At 36.1% G+C, this 22181-nt stretch overlaps 1 protein-coding gene across 1 annotated transcript; it reads right to left on the bottom strand.

The window, feature by feature from the left end:
• Positions 1-3506: 3506 nt before the first annotated feature.
• LOC136832512 (lysosomal protective protein-like) lies at positions 3507-16658 on the bottom strand. The gene is made up of 10 exons (XM_067093426.1): positions 16376-16658; positions 13679-13850; positions 12031-12193; positions 11441-11575; positions 9569-9780; positions 8411-8510; positions 8061-8230; positions 6597-6722; positions 5470-5629; positions 3507-4830 (listed from the first exon to the last, which is right to left on the bottom strand). Exons 2-10 carry the CDS (start codon positions 13837-13839, stop codon positions 4657-4659), a joined length of 1401 nt encoding a protein of 466 aa, XP_066949527.1. The 5' UTR covers positions 13840-13850; positions 16376-16658; the 3' UTR covers positions 3507-4656.
• Between the last annotated feature and the right edge of the window lie 5523 nt (positions 16659-22181).

Here is a 22181-nt window from a genome sequence, read left to right as displayed (position 1 = left end):
CCTGACTGACATTTTGCCAAGTTCTTTGTTACCACTTACCACCTGATTGGCTAAATCATGTTGCCGAGTTTTTTTTTATTGCCACCTGATTGGCTGAAACATGTTGCCAAGTTCTCTATTGCCACCTGATAGGCTAAAATATGTTGCAAAGTTCTCTAGTCCCACCTGATTGGCTGAAACATATTGCAAAGTTCTCTGTTGCCTCCTGATTGGCTGAAACGTGTTGCAAAGTTCTCTATTGCCCTCAAGCCAGTTCAACACATTTGAACTGAATTAACATTGCACTCAATCACCTTTGAGTCATATACATATGTTCTTTGTCACTAATATGACTCATTATTCTATCTCCACGATTTGCCAAGCCATGAATTAACTACTACTAATGAGGCACCTGGTGCCTAGAGTCAAGGATGAGGATTGACTATGGTGTGGGGGAGGGAGGAAGGACAGAAATGAAAGATAAAAGTAGGAAAATAGATGGAAATGGATGATATATAGCGACATGGAGAAAAGATGTTTTTGTTTCTACAGTAGCAACCATTATCAGCAAACTTCAGGTTCATCATGTTATAAAGTGTTCATACAGTTCATTAACACTGCCTTTATGGTAAGACTTGGGTTTGATAGTAGAAAGAGAAAGTAGTAATGGTGGCTGTTCTCTAGACGAGTGGGTGATGTTCCATTTGTGCCCTTTCTGCTCTTTCATTTCTGTGAACAAACTCTTCTTCTGTAGGAGAGATGCAGGTCTTCATTCCCCTCACTGGAACAGATTACTGGGAGGAGCTACTGGTTAGCTATGAAGTTGACGACTGACTTTGAGCAAGACTTCCTAGTAAAATGCAGATCTATTCCCTCCTTGTTGGCCAGTCTCTACAGAGGCGTTTCCTTTGTGTGTCGTCACCTGTCTTAATGCTATGCGTGCTTGTGTATCCTATTCTTCTCAGAGGCATTTGAGAAGTTAGGTATGGATCTTGATGAAGGGTCAAGCGTGCTCATGTGCTACTCTACCCTTCCATCTCGTTTTCTTCCTTCAAGACACAAGTGTGCTTACGGTCATGTCCCCTCTAATCCCAACTCTTCGGTGTACCAGCTGTCACTGAGCAGATGTTTGGAATACAGGGGTGGGTGTCACTATTCTTACAACACCGTGATGACTATTCGTGAATGTATACTTGATCCCTCCTGACCCCTTCCTCTGTGTTCTTTCCATCATCTCCTGGCTCGACCTACAACTGCTACGACAATGGTGTCTGGTAGTTTCTCCACTGGATGATCATCAAGGACCCCCTGGAATGTTCCCTCTGTATAAGGAACGCAGGTCTTGCTCCCCTCTGGGACTAAGCTCCTGGAGGAATGATAAGCCTAGTCATAATCCCTCATGCATGTTCACCCACTCCCTTCAGGAAATTCTTCCCATGATGGGTTTTGTCTAAGAATTCCAATACAGTGTGCTTTAGAGGCTAGTTGGAAGGCAGTATAGTAGGAGAAGGAAACATGGTTTTTGCTTTCTCCCTTCCTCCTGTCGTTTCACTCTTCACTTCTGATGGGATGGCCATACTTGAGACCACAGGGCTAGACCCCATTCCTACAATGATCACATGCTATCAGTTGTTGCTTTTTTTCCCTATCATATCCCAGGTATTACAGGAATGAGTGGGTCAGTCCTCATGACCATGCCTTAGGATTCTTTAAAATCATGTTGGTTATGGTCAGTCATGGGTCAAGTATATAGTAAAGAATGGTCACCATTCTTATCATAACCTCAGTTGCCTTTCCCTGCCTCTGAACTACCTGTGTGTTTTTATGGTATGTGTTCATGTCTATTCGGTAACCCCAGTCATAGAGCAATGGGACTGGATTACCAGCCTGGTCACTGCTATATGCATATTATAATTTGCTCCAATGTCTTGGTTTCTGGCCCTATGCTTGACACCAATACTGTACATTCAAGTAGTAGAGTTCCTGTTCACGACAGCAGTCCATGGGGTGTGTCAGCTTCCTTTCCACAGAGGAGGATCTTCTTGTGTAGGTGTCAGTTGGGACCTAGGGATCACTTACTGTTTTAATCTATGAAAGCAAGTTGGATGATTAACTATCATCTCTCATAACAGGTCGTCCTCTTACGATCCTCGGTCACAGAACCAGCCTACGGTCAATTTCCGATCGCATGCAAGCATGTAAGCAGCAGCAGCTCTGTTTATCTTAGGACATGCTAGTGCAATGAATGGTCTCATTCCAGAGTAAGGTCATCTTGGGTACGTTCCTGTGTCCTCAGATGTTTATTGGCCATAAGTATGCAAACCAGAGGAATCGTGGTCTTGGACATACTATGTATATGCAAATATATCTGTAAAATCTGCAGGCCACTCATATCTGGTCCTGCAAGAGATGCTCTCAACACAATTGGTACATTGTATGTACAACTCTTTTTGCTCATCACTCCCCTGAGCTAGTATCATTTCCAACAGGGATCTGCTTGTCTGGAATGGATCAGTGTTCTACTCTGTTCGTCTGGCCAGCAAAAGCTTTTGTCATGCTATAGATTTCATGGGTGATTTTCAAATGAACAATTTTTTGGACTGTACACATATCAGCAATCCTTCTGAATAAGGGACAGGTGCTGTATATGCCAGCACCTGTAACATACTGATTGTGATGATGTCACACTCAGTTTTTACTGGATGCTGCAGGTACCAGCTTTAGTTGGTGCCTGATGTAGCAGGTGTCTGATGCAAAGGTGCCCAGCGTCAAATAGCCTTTCATGGCTGAAGGTGCTGCTGTCCAATCCGGCAACATCGTCTGGGAGACACAATTTACTAGTGAAGGTGTGGCTTTCAATGTAGCCCCTCACCATTCTGTCCTGCTGTTGGGCTTGGACCCAGTCTCCCAAGCAAGGACCCAGACCCAGTCTTCCAAGCAAGGACCCTCGTACTTGAGGAATAAATGCTCTTACCTTCAAATTTGCATTAGGAAACATTCTGGAGGGAAGTCTTCCTTCTCTCTCTCATTTCTCTGAGGGCAGAGTATCATGGTGTTAGGTTCTGATCTCAGACACTTCTCAAATATGAAGGAACCTTCTCAATCACTTCTTGAGCCATGGAGAATTGTAGCAACTCCTGAACAAGACATATGAAACAGGTTCTGTTAGTCTCAGAAGACCTGACCAGCATGAAACACACCCTGGTATTGCCTGGGTGTTGTTTCTGTAACTTCAATGGGGTTTTCTCTTTGTTTAAATCTTAAGAGGATCCTCTTCTTGAAGAGCTGGAGATTGAATCCTCTAAAAAGACTTTACGTCTTAACTTCTATGACAACTGTTTTCAATACTCTAACCTCCTGCCCCACCTGCTCCCTGAGGAACTGGATTAGGTTTGCCAACAATAGCTCTACTTTCTATTGACTTTCAAGTTATAAGTTTACGCATTTCACTTGAAATGATTTTTCATAAATCCTATATAGTTTCACTCAGTGTTCTTTAAACCTTAATTGGAAAATAAAAGCATAAATATTACAAACTCTGAGTTTATTTCTCTCTCTTTTTTTAGTTTACTACTGTTCCCTATCTAGCGAATATGACGCAACTATTGCATGATTTATTCAATACTGTAATTTGTTTTAGTGTCCTCCCATTATCATGAAAAACAGAATACAAATATGTACTCAAAATCTGAATCTATCCAGTTTGGGGTATCTGAAGACAATTCACAAATACTTTCAGTATTTGAAGACAATATACAAATACTTTCACATAAAAGACAACCAGTGGTGTAAGGAATTAGTTCTGTTGCAAGTGTCCAGCGAATATGAAATTTTATGGGAGACATACAACAGCGAAAAAATTGACACAAAACATGGGTTAATAGGTGAAGAAAATAAACACCACAAAAAATTAAGTGCTTTAAAATATGTAGTTTTCACCGGTTTCATTAACAATACTGAGATAAGTAAACAGGAAAGACAATACATCACCTAAATCTTACACTATTTATCAGGAAGTGTTAAAAATCAAGTATCAAACATTGTGTTCTTGCAAATCAACCGACATACGAATGCAATAATAAGTATTAAGTATCTATGTTTTGGACACACTAAAACCTACAAAATCTCATCTTCAGATCTGGGACTTTTGTTCATTAACTGAACACTTATGAAAGTTATCTACATTACTCACTTAATATACTAACAAATAACAAACATTTAAAAACAAAAACTACTGTTCTTGAACACTGTGAATAACCAAAACCTGGCCTATGAAGTTAAAATGATATCCAAAGGGCCAGCCTCTAAACTCAAGAATTTAAATTTGAGAGATTCAGCAATGTCTAAAATATAACAATATCCGTAGTATCAAGCTTTAAAAGGATAATTACAACTACCATTAAAACACCAATGGATGCTCTAGTTACATGCTCTATAAAATTAAGTGTGCATAAAAGGTGATAAAAATGAAGTATGTAAGTTAATACAAACTAAATATGCATAAAATATCAGAAAAATTAATTGCTGAAAACTATCAGATTTTACTACATCACCAATATCTACAAATGTGAACAACCACATGTATGACAGAATCTATACAAACCAAATTCACAATAAAAGTCAGTTATCCAGAACATTGGTTATCATACCATGTACCAGTAAATACTGTACTACAGGCTAATAAGGTTTTTTGTAAAGGAAAGAAGCAATCATTTTCAAAGCGGGACCTGGTTTATCCTCAGGAACCATGTGTCCAGCACCACGAATAGTTACTAAGTCAATGTTCTGGAAACGTTTCAAAAATCCTGCCACCTGGCCACCTTCGTGCCACATCCTACGACCCTCCAAAACCTAAAAATACAGATTAGGAAAAATATTGTATTACTCACAATGAAATTTCTTATTTTACATTTTAAAGTTCATCAGTTCACGAGGTGATAAGCTTCTAACCAACCTATAAGGTAATTCTACGAAACAGAGACACTGATGTTCCTCTTATCTCACTATATTTAACAAAACAATTATGCAAAGTTATACCATGTATCAAGCAAATAAATATTACTTGGCTTTTACTGAACTTTTTGGGTATTTAACAAGAGAAAAGGATGGTAGCAGTTTTACACCTCTGAACTTAAAAATACTATTTGCTATTACTATCAATTTTATATTACCATATATACACTATGTCACTCCAAAATTAAATGTAACTGCCGCAACTTGAAAATCTAAAATTGGAGATACTTTGCACTATCTACATACTAAAATTATCACACAACTACAGAAAACCAGGAAAATCTTTATTCAGCCCACAAGAGAGAAAAGCCAAGGTAAAATCGATTATGATTATGATACAAGACATGTTACAAAAATAAATCTAGAAATAAACTACACAAATACTGTACTGACATAACAAAAGGAAAATTCCAAGAGACTGCAACATAAACTTTACTGTAACAATAACTACTGTACGCATGCACACACAATACTAACCTTCAGTCCAAGGCCCTCGACAAACCATTCATCACCCAGAAAGTTGCATGCCATGTCAATGTCACCATTATACACCAAGCCTCTTACTCTTGGGATAAGATACTCATACTGCTTCTTCATTGTCTTGTACTCTCGCTTGTAGTTGTAGTTCACTTCGTCACTGGAATGTGCAAAACAAAAATCTAAAAACCTTCAACATACAAACAAATATCCCTATTCCAAAAAGGCTACATTTCAAGCTGTTAGCTACGATTATAACTAAGTCATAGGTAATGGCTTAAGGTAATAATTTTGAAGACCATTAGTTGAAAATTCTTCACATCTCACACAAAGGTATTGTATGCATGCAAACAATAATTTTAGGAAATAACAGCCTTTCAAAACTACAATGCCAATCAAACATATGCCACATTAACTCCTTGGAATTGGGAGGTAACGGCATTTGCCACTACTGTACTGTAAAGTTTTCGTGACAATCTATTTTAGCGATTTCCTGTTTTTCACTTGCTCGATAGTTTTGCATTGCTTGAATTTAGAGAACTCATTACAAGATGAAGTAAAAGCATTAAAAGGAACAAAAGCACTACAGAATGACAGAAGAAAATAAGCTAAACATCAGAGCTTTGAATTATAACAACAAAGAGGATCTACAGTACATTAAACTCTTATCTTCATACAGGCATAAAGGGGAAACTATACTTTTTAAGGCTCTAAACCCTGCTTTAAAGACAGTAAGCAGAGGGCAAAATTAAGCAGCTTCTATGGGAGTACAAATACCACCCTGAATCATTACAGTACCAACATTATCATTAATTGAGGCTACGTTGAAGAGTAGAACTGTAGTTCATGGGGTATGCACCCTGTCATTCATTTAATTTTCCAAGGGCCTCACTGAGCTCTTATTTGAGAACTCCTGATTAAAGTTCTGGCTGTCCTTTTAGATCTTAAGCACATTTATCATACTGCATATTCTCAAATGCACACTAGGGCATCTGGTATACACTACACAGTTTCAAAACTGGTCCAAACAGTGAACCCTCTGGTGGAAAATTTTAAAGTATACACCATGAATTCATTCTGAAGTAATTTTAGAAATAGGAGAAAAATAGGAAAATTTCATAACTTACTTGCAAAGTTCAAATTTAGGAAGTTCTTCGGGAATATGGACAGCAGTTCGCACTTCAGGACTGTTCATGTAATCCAGAAGATCTGTTCCATTTGTGCAAGGTGGGTTTCCTTTCAAATTCTTAATCCTGAAAATGAGTTGACGGATTAGTCCTTTTTCGTAAAAGTTCTTGGTTACTGTGCATAAACATCACCGGCTCGCTTATGGATATGTAGATTTTGTTTCATAAATATACAGTAGAGAGAGAGCAAGTCTGATTTTCTCTAATATTCAAACTATGGTACAACCTAAAATAAAATTACAAATTGTCTATGGACTACTTCACTATTATTTGAAAAAGTGTTAATGTGTTAAAACATCTCAAGAATAGATCAGATTTCATCTGTCAGATGACCTCCTTCAAATGATCAACATATTGAAGAAACAGGTAAGATTTAATTAGTTGATAATGAAACTACATAGTCCCACTAATAGGGTGAGGTATGCTCTTGGTTAAGTGGCCTTGTTCTGGAAATCTTGCTCTATTACACATGGCAGTTAGGTACACAAGAGCAATGTTTTTTTAGCCCACCCAAAATGAATCATTCAAATTATTTCTCTATGTTATGCCAGCAAAGTTTAAAAAAAAATGGAATGAAGTCCTATATTCAACTGTCACACTCCAAGAGAGAGTTAATATAGTCATATATAGTAATTAACAAAAGTTTTATATTTAAATGAGAATATTTTTCTCAGCTTTTTACAGCAACACTGAAAATACATAATACCAACTCCTAAGTTTTAACATATGATAAAATAAATGCTGTAAAACACCTTTTACCTTACAGTAAATGAAACTTTTACATAATCCAAACTCCTGATATATACAGTAAGTTGAAATTAGCTTCTTTATACTATGATGATTGCTCCCTATATCAGGCATCAAACAGCATGTAAGTATATGCAACCAGTAATCACACAAATGAGAAAAAATTCATGAATATCAAAGTTCACAATTTTGTAAAAAATTCAACTTCACATTTTATATAAGCTGAATAGAACTAGGAAAATGATTAAGTTTCAAATATGTTCAGTGTTGGTCATCAATTAACTTCCTGATGACTGGGTAGTGTAAAAATGCAGTCCCATAACAGAAACGGAATGAAGCCATTGTAAAAACTAGATTTCTGTGGTTTACTAAAGGGGCACAATAACTAAAGATGAAAGCAGAATTTTCCTTTTTTCCTTTAAAAATAAGGCCTATAAAAGATGGTTAGGCAGGAGATGTTTCAAAGATGTGCTCAGTATCTATCACGAGGAGAAAGAGGAAACTACCAATGGAGTAGAAAATCAGTAACTGGGCACAAAATGCTAGGCTAAGAAAACTTTATGCTGGATATACAGAAAACTTTCGATGTACATCATAAATTGTTAAAACTCACCGAGGCTTACAAAATTTACTTCAAATAAGAAGGCTAATATTTACCTGTTCCTGACCTTTCCTAACATAGCTGAATGAGATTCATGTTCTCTGAAGACGTTCGACAAGTCTGCTTCGTAACGTGAGAAGTTTCCTCCTGTGCCCGTTGGGCAGTTATCATACAAGTTATACATGTTCAGACCTTCATTGTAAATGATGTCTGATGCCTGACCGACCTATAGAAAAAAGATCTCAAACTTTAATATCAAGTTTTGAAATATACCATATTTTAAAATTTGAATCTCAAATTGTAGTCAAAACACATAAAAAAATTAAAATACTTTTATAATTCTAACAAATCAGAAAATATTTTCAAAACTACCATTACTTCACTAACATATGATACAAATGCTTACAGCTTTAGTACACAGAGGCCAGTAAGAATTGTAAAAGTTGCAAGTGTCCCTGGCAGCATGTCCACTCTTACAGCAATGGGCAACCAATCTATTCCACAGGCTTAAAAGTAGTTAAAAAAAGAAAAGAAACGGTTAAAGGTTTCCAATGACAAACAAACCATAATTATTAACAGCTCCTCAGAAATTATCTGTCCTCTATTGAGTCATGTTGCTATCTTTTTAACCATTAGAAGACACATTTCCAGTGCACTTGATAAGTTCTCTTATAATTTCCCCTAAATACCAATTTTATTTTGACTTCAGAGTTAGCATGTGCATTACAAGACAATTAGCAAACATATTTAAGTTTTATTAATTTTACTTTCAGTTAAAACTAATACAATTTAGTACAATGTTGACTGCTTTCCAAAACCGTGAGGCTTTCTAAACTGAAGTTCATGAAAAATGGTTTTGGTGGCGTATATCCACAATGAAACCTTGGCCATTTTTTGCATTTTTATGAAATGTCACCAACTGCAAAAAAATTTTAAGTTATTTCTGATTTTGGCTGCAAATAAGGGAAACCTGTAATTCTAAACACTCAAAAATTTCAATCTCACAATGAGAGTATGATTAAAGTTGCATGGGCGATTGATTAATTCATATTTATATAAAGGTAATAATTGCCATTAACCATAGTGTTTGTCACAGCACTTTCAACCTTCATCTGGACTAAGAAGGTATTATTAAATACTCAAAACCTAAACCTTCTATCCTCACAATAGAGTACCCCTAAGAAAGGGAAGACTTCTACTGGCTTCAGAGGTTGCCAAATTATGCCTTACGATAAAGTGTTGGCTAGCAATATAAAAGGTGACAGAAATCTTATTTAAAGGACCTGAATAAGTTATTAATTACATTATCAATAATTTTCAAAATGTTCAGCAGTTGGGGAAATTACTAATGAACTATCAGTTGCTGAGATTTTTTAAAAGCATGCCAGATTGTCCGTACAAAAACATATCCAAAAATGGATATGTTCTCAATATTGAGAACTTTCACAACTCTTTTCACATTTTTATGCTTACAGTACTTAAATTACAATCCAAATGAACTAGCTTATCCCAAAATACTTTACCATCTAAACAGAGAATTTACTTACTCCAATTATATACTTACTCTTCTCCATACAGTCCATGGTAATACCCAAAGAAAATAATGGAATCATCATTAAGTTCATAGCTAGAGAGTCCATTTCCAATGGCATATCCTTTGAAATTTATTTCAAAGTCATCTTGACCCTGAAGGATTCTGACCGACAGTGTAGGAACATAAACTCCAGCGTATGATTCTCCAGTTACATAAAATTCATTCTTACGATATTCTGGGAACTGAAAAGAAAAAATGTACATATTATGTATAACATATAATGAAAGTGACAGCAACATTTGTTTCAAACTACTCTCCCTCCTAGTTTATGTGTCTGGAGCATTGTCAATAACAGCTCTATCAGAATTTCCTTAGGTTTTTTCGCTTGGCAATAATCACTGATCATAAATACTCTCTCTTATTTGGCTTCTCATGACTGCAGGTAATCCCCACCTTTTCAACTTTGATTTCTATGTTTTTTCCTAAATAGTGTAAGTGCAACTTTATCTAAGGCTATCGTCTGCCGACTTCCTGTATCACTGCTACTGTGAGTTTCACCCTTGTCTAATACCTGTGAGTATTTCAGGTAATACAAATGTTTCTTGTATAACTTCTTTAGTAATTTTGTACAGAGAAATTCTGGTAAGCTAACTACCAAGCCATTCATTCTGTAGTAGGTGTAGAGGTAGGTCTGTTAGGCTATCTCTAATTTGTTGTGTGTGTGAGATACTGTTTCTGGGTTTTTTATTTTACTTATTTTCCAGTGTTGGTTGCATAAACAGTATCATTAACAGTATATTTTCCATGATATACATTTGTATTGCTGTCCATGATTGGCATCTATAAACATATTAAAAGAGCAAGTAATCAATCTAATCATTAAACTGTGTGTTTATTGGTAACATTGTGCTAATTTGTTCTGTGCATTTACATATGTTTAGTCATGTCTACTATATACCCTAAGCAAACTTGCTTAGGTATTCAAAGGGTGGCCTACTGCACCTCCACATCCTTGCTGAAGGCACACCTGCACCCATTACAGAGCATCTGTTGCAGCAAGCATTGATCACATGCATTCACCTGTGCGTAATGTGACTAGATGATTCGCATGGCAAGTAGCAATCCAATGAGGAGAGAGGAGGTCTTACAAGTCAAAGGATAGGAGATCTGCAGCAAGTGTTTCTACTTCCGTGTCTCGTTTTTGTGACAGGTTGGTCTCTGTATCTTACTTTTTACTTGGTCAAAGTGAAGGAGTGACAGTCTTCTCTTGTCGGGCATCTGCCCACTGTTTGCCCATACTAGTTCCTCCTGTGCCTACTCTAACCCATCATCAGACTGGCTAGAGACTCTTAAATAAACCAGTATTTTCTGCTAACTCTGATTACTGAATCATTTGTCTGCTAAGCCCCCTAACACTTTTGGTGCTGTAATTCCACTCCCTCTTACAGAAAAGTCTGTCATGTTCCTAAACAGCACATAAAAATTCACTACAAAAATAAAAAATACTAAAAAGATTATGTGCTAAATGGATAATCACCATTTAAGAACTTTTGATAATGGAAAACATAAAAGCAAACTGACCAGGTCATGTGAACAGACTAAAATCAAAAGTTATACTGTGTTGTAAGTGGCTAGGATAATAAAAGGGTTTTCCCCTGGGCATTTTGAAAATGAGAAGTAAAAACACCATGTGTAGCTTAGCTTTCATGAAATGTGTGGGCTGGCTATCAAGGCCTTTCTTTATTGCTATGGAAGCATAGGATACAGGAATCTCCAAACCAAGTTGAGTGAGTTCTGCTTTTGTCATATTCGGTAACTCATCCCAAAAGAATATGCACAGGTTATATGGAGTACAACTTTCTAATGGTAAAGCAAGTACTGTACTATGTAAGTAATACTTACTTTGTTTGCGAAGAAATCCTTTAAGGCATTGTAATTTGACAGAGATGTTTCATCATCACCAGTAGAACAGTCCCCATCGTCACTGTAGGAATAACCAACACACGCTGGAGCTTCAAGGAAGAGTACATTTGCAACCTACAGAAACAACAAAATACAGTATCCTTAAAAAGTCCAAACTCTTCAGTCCATCAAACAAATAACAGCAGTCGTAAATGAATACATTTTTACCCACCATTCCTATCAAGCCACTCACTCTCGAGTGATCCTGAACTTGCATACATATAATAAAAGTGGAGACATTCTAAAAATTTTTACACCCAACCAGCTTCTCTTTGAAAAATTATTTGGTTATAATTTTTCAAAGATACCTACCATTCATATATTTGGCCACATTAATGGTCTTGGAATACCCTAAACACTAGAATCTTTTTCTAGCCTAATCATAACCAAGACTCGTCACAAAATATTCAGCAAATGCAACATGAATTATACATCTCAATAGCTAAATAACAAAACATTAGTACAATAATCATATCAACAAAGAATGGACAAATGAAAAAGCTAATCTATTTTACTTGAATAAAACTTACTGTATTCCATGCATAAATATTTTCCCTTAGAGTCTTCCCATCTGGATTGACAAGGTAAGGTCCAAGTTCAGCAAGGAGACCCTCCATTGATGAACAACCAGGTCCTCCATTCATCCACAAGACAACTGGATCATTTGCAGGGTTATTAGAAGACTCAACAAACCTGTGAAGACAATGGTAACAGCAACTGAAAGGTTAACTGTTAATGAAGATAAACTCACTAAGTAAGCCAATCTCACAAAATATTAAAGTGAGATACTACATCTTCCTACGGCCAAGATTTCCACATCAAGAATGTCGTTCAGGGGGTCTCTGATGATGTTTCTCTGACAAGTGTTGCAAATGTTGTCCTTATCATTTAACAAATTTGGTAATGTAAATACTTCTTTCTATTGCACAGTAGTTTAATGAAGCCAATGAGTCACACTGAGTCTCATAAAGTTCTTTTGGGGGACTGTTCTTTTGTGTAAGCTGAAACTGGAATAAGGTCAACTTGTGGAAACTGAACTGCTGCTTGAGAAAGACAAAAAGAACAGACGATAAGTACAGTAATGGCAAAAAGCAACAGACATAGGGGTCAAAAAAATTACTTAAAAATACCTCTAGTAGTGTCTACAATGTGCCATGTCAGGCACACTATACATGGTGCCTTCTATAGGGTGTAGGTAATGTACATACAACAAATGCTCACTGTGCATAACACGCTGTAATATCACTAAAAAACATCTTTCCATTTCCTTTATAATGTTCAGATGATAAACTAAAGGAAGCATGAATCACAATTATAAAACATGATAACTTGCAAAATAGATAAAAAATTAATGTTGATGGGTCTTGTCAAGTGAATTTGCAGTAAATAGTGTGGTGTTTCAAGAGAAAGTTATTTCAACTCTGCTGCAGACAGACGAGGACGTTTAGATGTTGGTTTGATCAGCAAATCATCACAAGACTTAAAAGGCTTGCTTAGTTCAATACATCTGGATCTAGAGAGATGGGATTCAACAAAAATCCAGGAAAAACAGAAGTAATGAGGACTGAGTATGTACAATGGAACGAAACAGCACTGAATGGAGAAAAGATTAATAAGTCTGAATTTTTCAAATATCTAGGAACAATGACATCCAGTACAGGTTCTTTGGGCTGGAATTTAGTAAAAGACCAAAAATGGCAGATAAAACATTTAGTAGGCTAAATAAGATTTTGAAATCATACAGACTGGGACTGCAAACAATAGTATATTATACTTAAGTCTACTATGATCTATACTGTATGGCAATATCATGGATCATAGGATGACAATGAAAACTATATCTAAAAGGTTTTGTCAATTTGAGTCTAGTTTTCAAAAGAATATTAAGGGTCAGATGGCAGAAAGGACTGGGATATGATAAAGTAAGGAAATTACAGAAAATCTATATGCATATAAGTAGGATAATGATCAAAGGGAGGTGGCTTGGACATATCCTTCATCATACTACTGTGGGAATACTACACGAAATTTACAGCTTGGTATGAAGTATATACTATACTGTAATTTACACAGTAAGCAAGGACTTAGCCTAAGAAAGGGTATAATTCTGTAAAAAAAAAAAGCAGACTTATATATACCATACTTTTTACCTTCACAGTTTTAAAATGCATAACCTACCAATAATGTAGATGCTTTCCCTCAGTTCCCGTTAAATAACCACTGAAATGACGGAAGGATATGTTGTGATTCAGTCCTGGTAAGGCAGTAATTTCATCTTCTGCGGGGGCAGCTGACACACCTGCCACTATAAGTGCAAATAAAGGTAGGAACCAATCCATGCTCACAATCCCTGCAAAAATATGTGAAAATCAATCACAAGAAACAGAAATATTGTTTGAAGTGACATTGAGGAGATCAAGTAATGGTATAAAAGAGCATGAAGTAATCAAGGAAAAAGTGAAAGAGAGAAACGGATGGGTTACACTAAATGTTCAGGGTAAATCTAAACGTACAATAATTTAGGATGATAAAATTGTTCATCAGGAAAGCAAATGCAATTGGTAAATGGATCTTAGAATAAAATATGCAAATGGAGATATGCCATCTGAAGATAATCCACTAGTCTGTCAATGGAATAAGTATTCTGAAGATTTGTTACCCATGGAGGACTGAAGTGAGATATAGAAGAATGAAACTGAATGAAAAGGGTATGTGTAAATTTAAGAATACCGAGGATGCAAGCCAAACAATTACGAGGGAGACTGAAAGGTGTTAGGAGTTGATATAATTACAAGAGACGGTGTGGTACAGTAATATGTGTGACTGAGTGGCCGGCCATGGTTTTTAAAATACTGTATGTCTATCTAGATTAATGTTACAAAGGATGAGAGGGATGATACTTTCCATTTATAAGGTTAAAGATGACAGAGGTGATTGTAAGGGTTAGCTGAAATTTGATCTACATGATAATATTGGATTACTGTAAGATGCCATGAGGAAATGATACTCCTAATATATAATGTATAAAAAAGAAATGTACGTATTCAAGATTAAGGAAAATTATTGGTAATAAAATCAACATACGCTTCACGGAAAATCACTAAGAAGACATGTAACATCAACAATAAACCTAAGAATATTCCAAATGCTGATACAAGGTCTACCTCTACAGTAATGGCATTGTTAATTAATTAAGTGGCTGAGGATGCAGCAACAGGGATACACGACATGGTAAAAGGTACTGCAAGAAAATATAATGGGAAATTGAAACAATAACAACTACCTTATCTGTAGTGTTTACAGTTAGAAGGATAATGTGCATGATACATTAAGCTAGTTGACAAGTAAAATAAGTTCCGGGTTCAAGAAACCAGATGTTGGCAGGAATTGTTAGGACTTGATGTGCAATGTTAGTTTGGGATGAAGTTCTGCAGGTATATGTAAAGGGGACGACCACACGTGGACACTGTTTATTACAGTACTGTAATACAATTTTTTGACTGAAGACTATAGAAAAGGGTATATATAAGGCAGTACGGGCCCGATATTTTGTGAAATTTACTGAGATAATGAGAAATTTACTGAGATAATGAGAAATTTACTATCTTCTGTCTATAAACAGTGCCCTGTGGAACTTCCGCCATGTTTTGTAACAGGCCCTTGGAGATGAATGTAAAAACATTACTTCAACAGATTTCTCAAATTATCTCACCTGTACTGCATTATACAGTATACACCATTTTCTATATTGTTTAGCCTAAAAATATTAATAAAAATATCTCTGTGCAGCCGTCTCCTTTACAAATACCACTTTGCATTTCACTTTGATGATTTGCGGTGCTCTAGGAAAGGCAAGGATGGGGGGAAGAGTCCCCCTACATGGTAGAACCTAGTACCCTAGGTTAGGATCGACTGGGAAAGGAGAGGTTAGGATGCATCCCCTGTAAATAGCCTTTGGATATATTTGTTCTCTGTATTTTGCTATTGATACTGATTAAAGACATGAATCAAATAATTTTCAAACTGTTTATTTCATAGTATATGCTTTTTAGACCATTTCTGCTGAGGTAATTCACTCAAATTTAGGTTCCTCATCCTAAAAACCCCAGTTTCCCCAATGTGGCCCTGGCCCATACCTAACAATACACTTACACTAGGCCTAGCTGCTTTCAACTACAAAAATGATCGGAAATGCATAAAATAAGACAACAATCTGGACATATGGTTTATGTATTCTGCATAGTAGCCAACTGTATTACATTACTGACTAATATATCGTCTAAAACAAAATAACATCATTAGGAATACATTGCCAAAACTCTTAGGCTACTAACAATATCCTAAATAGGTTGGTTGCCAAGCTAGGCCCTAAAACCATTCCAAAGGGTTAAGTAGGTAGTCCTGATTTAGGCTAGGTTGCTTAACTAAGGAAAAATGTGATTATATTGCCTCGGTTACCTTTGGCTAACCCTGATAGGTAACCCTATGTAACATAGCTTATAACACGGTTAGTCAGTTACGTAATTCTAACCATATGATTCCCAAATTGCCGAACTTTGAACTTCCTCAGACTACAATTAGGCCTATTGGAAACTTATAGGCCTAGTTGAGATGATGAAAGCCCGGCTGGCGTCACACTGGGCTCGAAATAAGCCTATTTATTGTAGAAAAATCACATTAAAAATGCCTATATACAATGAAAAACCCTACAATCACAATTATTGACATATACAATGAAACGTCACAATAATACATACGCCTATACACAAAGAAAATTCACAATATCAAATAGGTCTACAATTAAAAAAAATCACATTAAATAGGCCCATACACAATGAAATAACCTTAACATTAGTAATGGCAGCAACAACTTACCCTCATCAACGTGACTTTCTCCACTGAATGAGTTGTTCTCCTATGACTAACAGTCATATGCCATTGGCAGTCCGGTACGAGTATATCGTGATGGCAGCAGACCGGATGTTTTTGATCATCAATTCTTTCCATGAAATCTGCGACGTCATTCTGCACTTGGGTGTAAGTGTTGTAAGTGTTTTTGTTTGTTTGTCAATAGTAGGTCGTTGCTAAGTTAATGTGCACTTGATAACGTGGGGGAATCTAGTTCTTATCGAATGTGAACGAGAAGACTAGAATTTTGATATATATATATATATATATATATATATATATATATATATATATATATATATATATATATATATATATATATATATATATATATATATTATATATATATATATTCTCAACAGGTTCAACAACAGATTCAACAGCGATTCAGCTTTTAATTTTTGAACCTATACTTCTTAAAGGAAACCGCTTATTATGCTTGATTATATATATATATATATATATATATATATATATATATATATATATATATATATATATATATATATATATATATATATATATATATATATATATATATTATATTTAGAGAGAGAGAGAGAGAGAGAGAGAGAGAGAGAGAGAGAGAGTATATTATATGAAATCATCTCATTTCCCATTAACCCTTCATCTACCAATGTCTTTAGAACAAAATTTCCGGCTCAAAAACGGAAGAACCAGTGTACGGAAAAACAACAACAATCATCAGCTGTTGCTCATCGTCTGTCTACACATTCATGCAATTCATTTCCGAAAGTTCTCTTAAAAGTTTAGTCGACCTAACTGGTACTGACTTGTGCTGCCAACTACCGGTAGTTTTATACACCAATTCTCTATTGTATGTATGTGGGCATGACTGGCATCCTACACAATTACTAAAATTTTCGTTTTGAGTAAAATTCAGAGACGGCAGAACAATTAACTTTTTTTTCTGTAGATAATTTGATTTATTTAACTGTCTGAACGCCTAAAATGTCTGTTATATACTTTAATATAGCGTGAGATATTTTTTTTTTTTTATCTAAATGTTCTAAATAGTCATGTAAGTCAATTTAATTAATATAATAATTAACATTAAGTTTTATATTATTATGCGCAGTGCAGTATAGTTTAGGATGTTCGGTTCACCAGCACATTCCAGTGAATAAAAAATGACAAATTAAAAAGGCTGCAGTCATGTATTCATGGCTCAATTGAAGTCGCCTTTCTTATTATAGCCAGTGAAATCTGGAGATACTGGTGTTCGATTCCATGAGTCACACAACCGTGTTTTAAAAAATACTTAAAATTACTCAGAATAGGTGAATATCAGGTTATGCAGCTTTAATAATACAGTTTTAAAACTAAATTATTAAATCAAAAGCTTTAAATACACCAAATATGAAAATTAATTTGAAAGCCAACGTATGGAATTACTTTCGGACGAGTCTCAGAAGCGCAGTTGGCGGGATAACGTGTTCCTTTCAACAGTGTTTAGTGGTGGTGCAGCTGACTTATCTATCTTATCTACTGTCATTCCGATTATCTCGGTGAGTAGTTGAGGAAATAATGTAACTGAACAGTGGAGTGCTTTTTTTTACTACGTTTGCAGCATGCTTTTTTAAAAGTGTTTATTATTATATCACCATAACTGTACTCGCAACTTCCTGACATAGGCCCAGGACTCCAGGCTGCAAACGCCATTCTCTCTTATTGACATTTGTTATTGAGTTATACCATTTGATCGTTTCGTAGTTGTCACAAGTAAAGCCAGCAATAATTCCTTAAGACAGGTCACAGGATATAGATAATGATTCCGATAATAGACAAGATTATAGGAAATCTTGGATGAACGTGGCCGTTTTCCAGGTTCAGTCTCCGTAGCAAAAGTTGATGTTAATTCTTATCGACTTTGTCATACTTTTTATGAAATTCCTTTCATGAATTTTGCAGGAATATTTATATCATAGGCTACCCTTGCAAATTCTGCGAGAATATTAATGTCATAGGCTGCGTGTATAAACGATATTAGCCTTGGGCTTCTAAACCTTTTTTTAGGCGCCAGTGTTGACACTCTTGGTGTAGTCTATTTAATTATATAAATCCAAACATTTACCGATTTTTTATTTTGCTCTTCATGCATATTTGTTCACTTTATTAAAATTACATTTCATATCTATAATAGCCTATACGATACGTCGATACCTTGTACTTACGGTGACAGCCATTGAGTTCATTGACCGCAGAGCCTAGAGTCATTTTTATTAACCTCCCATCTCGATTATTAGCCTTCCTACCCCAGCCCCCTTTTTCCCTACCCTCATCCTGGATTAATCACATAGGTGATTAATCCAGGTTCAACTGTAATGTGAAAGTCGTACTAAAAGGTGGCAAAAACCAGGTTCAGATGGAAACATTATAGTTCAGTATAACCGTTACCGTTTATAATCATCATACGCTTCCGCCAATCACGATTAGTTTTCAGTGATAACGACTTTGGATACTTACCATTATATTGTAATAAGCAGAGTTGCGTTCATATGATGATGGGAACAATGACGATCACAATTTCATCATAATTCACTACGATATAATTTAGTGCGTTCACTCACTATGCAGATGGTTGGGCTGTCTTTCGTGGTCACCATCCTAGTACTGACCAAACTCTGTTTAGAGGGCGGTATTGTAGCGAATATGTTGCATACGAAATGCATTGGCGGACACCCTTCCGAGAACTGACCTAACCGTTGAATTAGTTAAGGAAAACGCGATTTTCTGTCTCTTCGGCCGCCTTGTGTTAATAATGATCTAAATTTCCTTTAAATTCTTATCGTCCGTATACTACATCGTGTACTGATTATAAGATGATGGAGCTACGTAGAACAAAGCATAAGATGAAAGGGTTACTATAGTAAAAGAATGACAAATGGTTTGGTCATGTGGAGAAAATGGTGGGAGATTGGATGGGTGGTGAAAATAGTGTATAATTCAGAAGTGTTAGGACTGAGGATGCAACAAAGAAAATAAGAAAAAGTAGACATAGATCTATAAATATATAGATAATAGCATAAATATGCATATATGCTTGTGCTGATTTATAATTTCATTTCCACTTATGTATTTAAACGATCTCCCCTAGAAAATACTAAAGGATTTTTGCGGCTTCCTTTTTTCTCCTAGCTGCTGCGATGCTTTCTTGATTTTACTTCTCACCAATTCCCTCTGGTATTCTTACAATTAAGTGTCCAGCAACTTTACCTTCCTCCAATTGTCACTTCTCATCTAAGAGCCATTAATCACACGGATGAGTCCCATCCTAGTCAGATATTTGACTTCGTGAACTCGTTAAAATACTTTATAATGATAATTTAAACAATTTCCTATTTTCAAAAACGATGTTTCTAATCACTGCACTGATTAGCGATCCCGCTTCGAGCAAGGCCTCATTTTGTAACTTCTCTTGGAAGAAGAAGAAGAAGAATAAAAATGTTTGCTTTTCGTCTCGCCAGTCAGTGATTGCTTCCATCTGCCACGCTTCTCTATTTGAGGGTCTCCAATATTTACCTGTCCCACGGGTTCTATTTTGGGTGGGATTTTTGAGAACTTCCTGATTGCAATTCTTCCTCAGCTCTGCAAGGTAGGCGAAATGACTTTGCTTCCGCGAGGGGACTTTCGAGTCGGTTGCAAAATAAATGAATTCAGTGCGTGCTCAGGGGATGTGTTATTTGTCATTTCTCCAAGAAACAATAGACAAATAGTAAAATGACTAAATTAGTGTAAATAAAAAAAAAATGGCCTTTGAAAAAGACTGACAGCGCCAATGAAGACAATGTCAGTGGGCTGGAGAATAGAAAATCTTATTCTTGGGAGGTATAAAGGCAATTTTATGCTCCATTTCACGCGAAAAATGTGCCTAAAAACTTTGGATATAAAATATCATCCTTCATTGTCACAGGGGTTGTCTAAAGCTGAGATTCCTTTTCCGGGAACTCCAGATAAGTTTACTGCGATAAGATTGATCAACGTTCCGTCCATCCATCAATTTTTTTAACATATATAGGTATACACACATATACATATATATATATATACATATATATAACTATATATTACAACTTTTTCCTAGTTCTACATTTCTCACCCTTTCAGTTTAACTTTACTTTCTATATACCTAACAAATAATCCGTTTCACCAGTTTGGTTCCATTTTCTTTCATTCACGCTCGTCTACACACTTACCTGGCATAACAGTTGACTCAGCAGTCGCTCCGTACATTTCAACTTCGGCTGCTGCCATACACAGCTCTCATATTTTCCAAGGTTTTTTGCCCTGCGATTCTCTTGTCTTCGCGTACGTTAGATACAAACTTGTAGAGTTTGATATTTCAAAAGACATAAGTTTACGGGAAAATTTTGGCATTTTATTTTGTTATTAAGATATGGAAGTTAGAATTTTTATTTCTACAGTCAGAAAGCTTGATAGGGTAGCGAAGTTTAATGACAGAGACGCATGACCAAATCTTCACTGTCCAAATCATTCATATTGTTTAGAGTTCTTCGTCTCATTTTTCCATCTGGTTAAGCATTAGTATCGAACCAGTGGCCTTCTTTTCTCAGCAAACTTTTTTATCCTTAACTAAGAGCACTGGTCATCACTTTGTTTCATATGAAAGAACTTTGTTAAACTGTTATTTCAGTATCTACTAAGTATAAAGCCATTACTGTAGTCCCTCATTTTCACGGTAATATCCAAAATCCCAGCAATATGTCTGCCTGGTAATGTATAAAAAAAGTGACTACTGGCATGTAGGGTGTTTGCAGGGAAAATTGACCCCCTTCTTCGGTTAAGTAAGATGCTACCCCCTAGGTCAGTGTAGTTCTTCATTGGAGGGGTGGGTAGAGCTCTCGGCTAGCACGCTGTTGGCCCAGTGTTCGACTCTCCGACTGGCCAATGAAGAATTAGAGGAATTTATTTCTGGTATAGATTATTCAATTCTCGTCATAATGTGGTTCGGATTCCACAATAAGCTGTAGGTCCCGTTGCTAGGTAACTAGTTGGTTCTTAGCCACGTAAAATAAATCTAATCCTTCGGGCCAGCCCTAGGAGAGCTGTTAATCAGCTCAGTGGTCTGGTTAAACTAAAATATACTTTTTTTGACTCTCTTTCAAGTGTTCATAGGCGTGGGTGCATAACCGGTGGTCAGACTATATGGACCTATCTACATTTTCTCAGTGTTGATTAACATCTGATTCCAAAAAAGAAAAATTAATTTCCTTTACTAAGGAACAGAGGTAAGACTGTACTCTTTCAGTGGAAATGAAATGCTATGAGGGTCTGTTTTTCGTCGCATCGCTCAAATCCGCCAGTCTGAATTAATTTTACGGTACAAAAGACGAAAGGCAAAAAAGGAAAGAATTCTTTACTCAGACAGGTGTTAAATGTTACCCTTCTTGCTGAGTCGAATATCAGTGAACCCTCTGAAAGCTGGAGATGAAGACAAATTAAGACAGAATGAAAGCACTGAAGGAAACGTGTCATGGATAAATGATTCGCAACATATAAAACTGGGAGGTAGAAATTTGAAAAAGGAAAAAGTTGGCTGCTTTGGACAATGAGAACAATCCCCAAATGATTTTTCTAAAAAGAAAAAAAAAAAAACAATTGAAGTCGGGTTGTGAAAAACAGACCTATCACACCCCGTGGCAATTAAAATGCCACCCACATGACGAAAAACTGTACCTGACCCCTGTACACATACATATACAGAGGGCTTCTTAACCAGCTTTCCTACACG

This window comes from Macrobrachium rosenbergii, chromosome 50 (assembly GCF_040412425.1).
Source record: "Macrobrachium rosenbergii isolate ZJJX-2024 chromosome 50, ASM4041242v1, whole genome shotgun sequence".
Classification (NCBI taxonomy): domain Eukaryota; kingdom Metazoa; phylum Arthropoda; class Malacostraca; order Decapoda; family Palaemonidae; genus Macrobrachium; species Macrobrachium rosenbergii.
The sequence above is the reverse complement of the archived record's forward strand: the minus strand, read 5'-3'. Positions and strand labels throughout refer to the sequence as shown.

Excerpts from the sequence above, each read along its gene's own strand:
- LOC136832512 (XM_067093426.1), bottom strand. The coding sequence starts at position 13,839 with ATGGATTGGTTCCTACCTTTATTTGCACTTATAGTGGCAGGTGTGTCA. Across the intron at positions 12,194-13,678 it reads GGAAAGCATCTACATTATTG|GTTTGTTGAGTCTTCTAATA; the intron begins GTAGGTTATGCA and ends TTGTCTTCACAG. Across the intron at positions 6,723-8,060 it reads TTAGGAAAGGTCAGGAACAG|GATTAAGAATTTGAAAGGAA; the intron begins GTAAATATTAGC and ends ACTCATTTTCAG.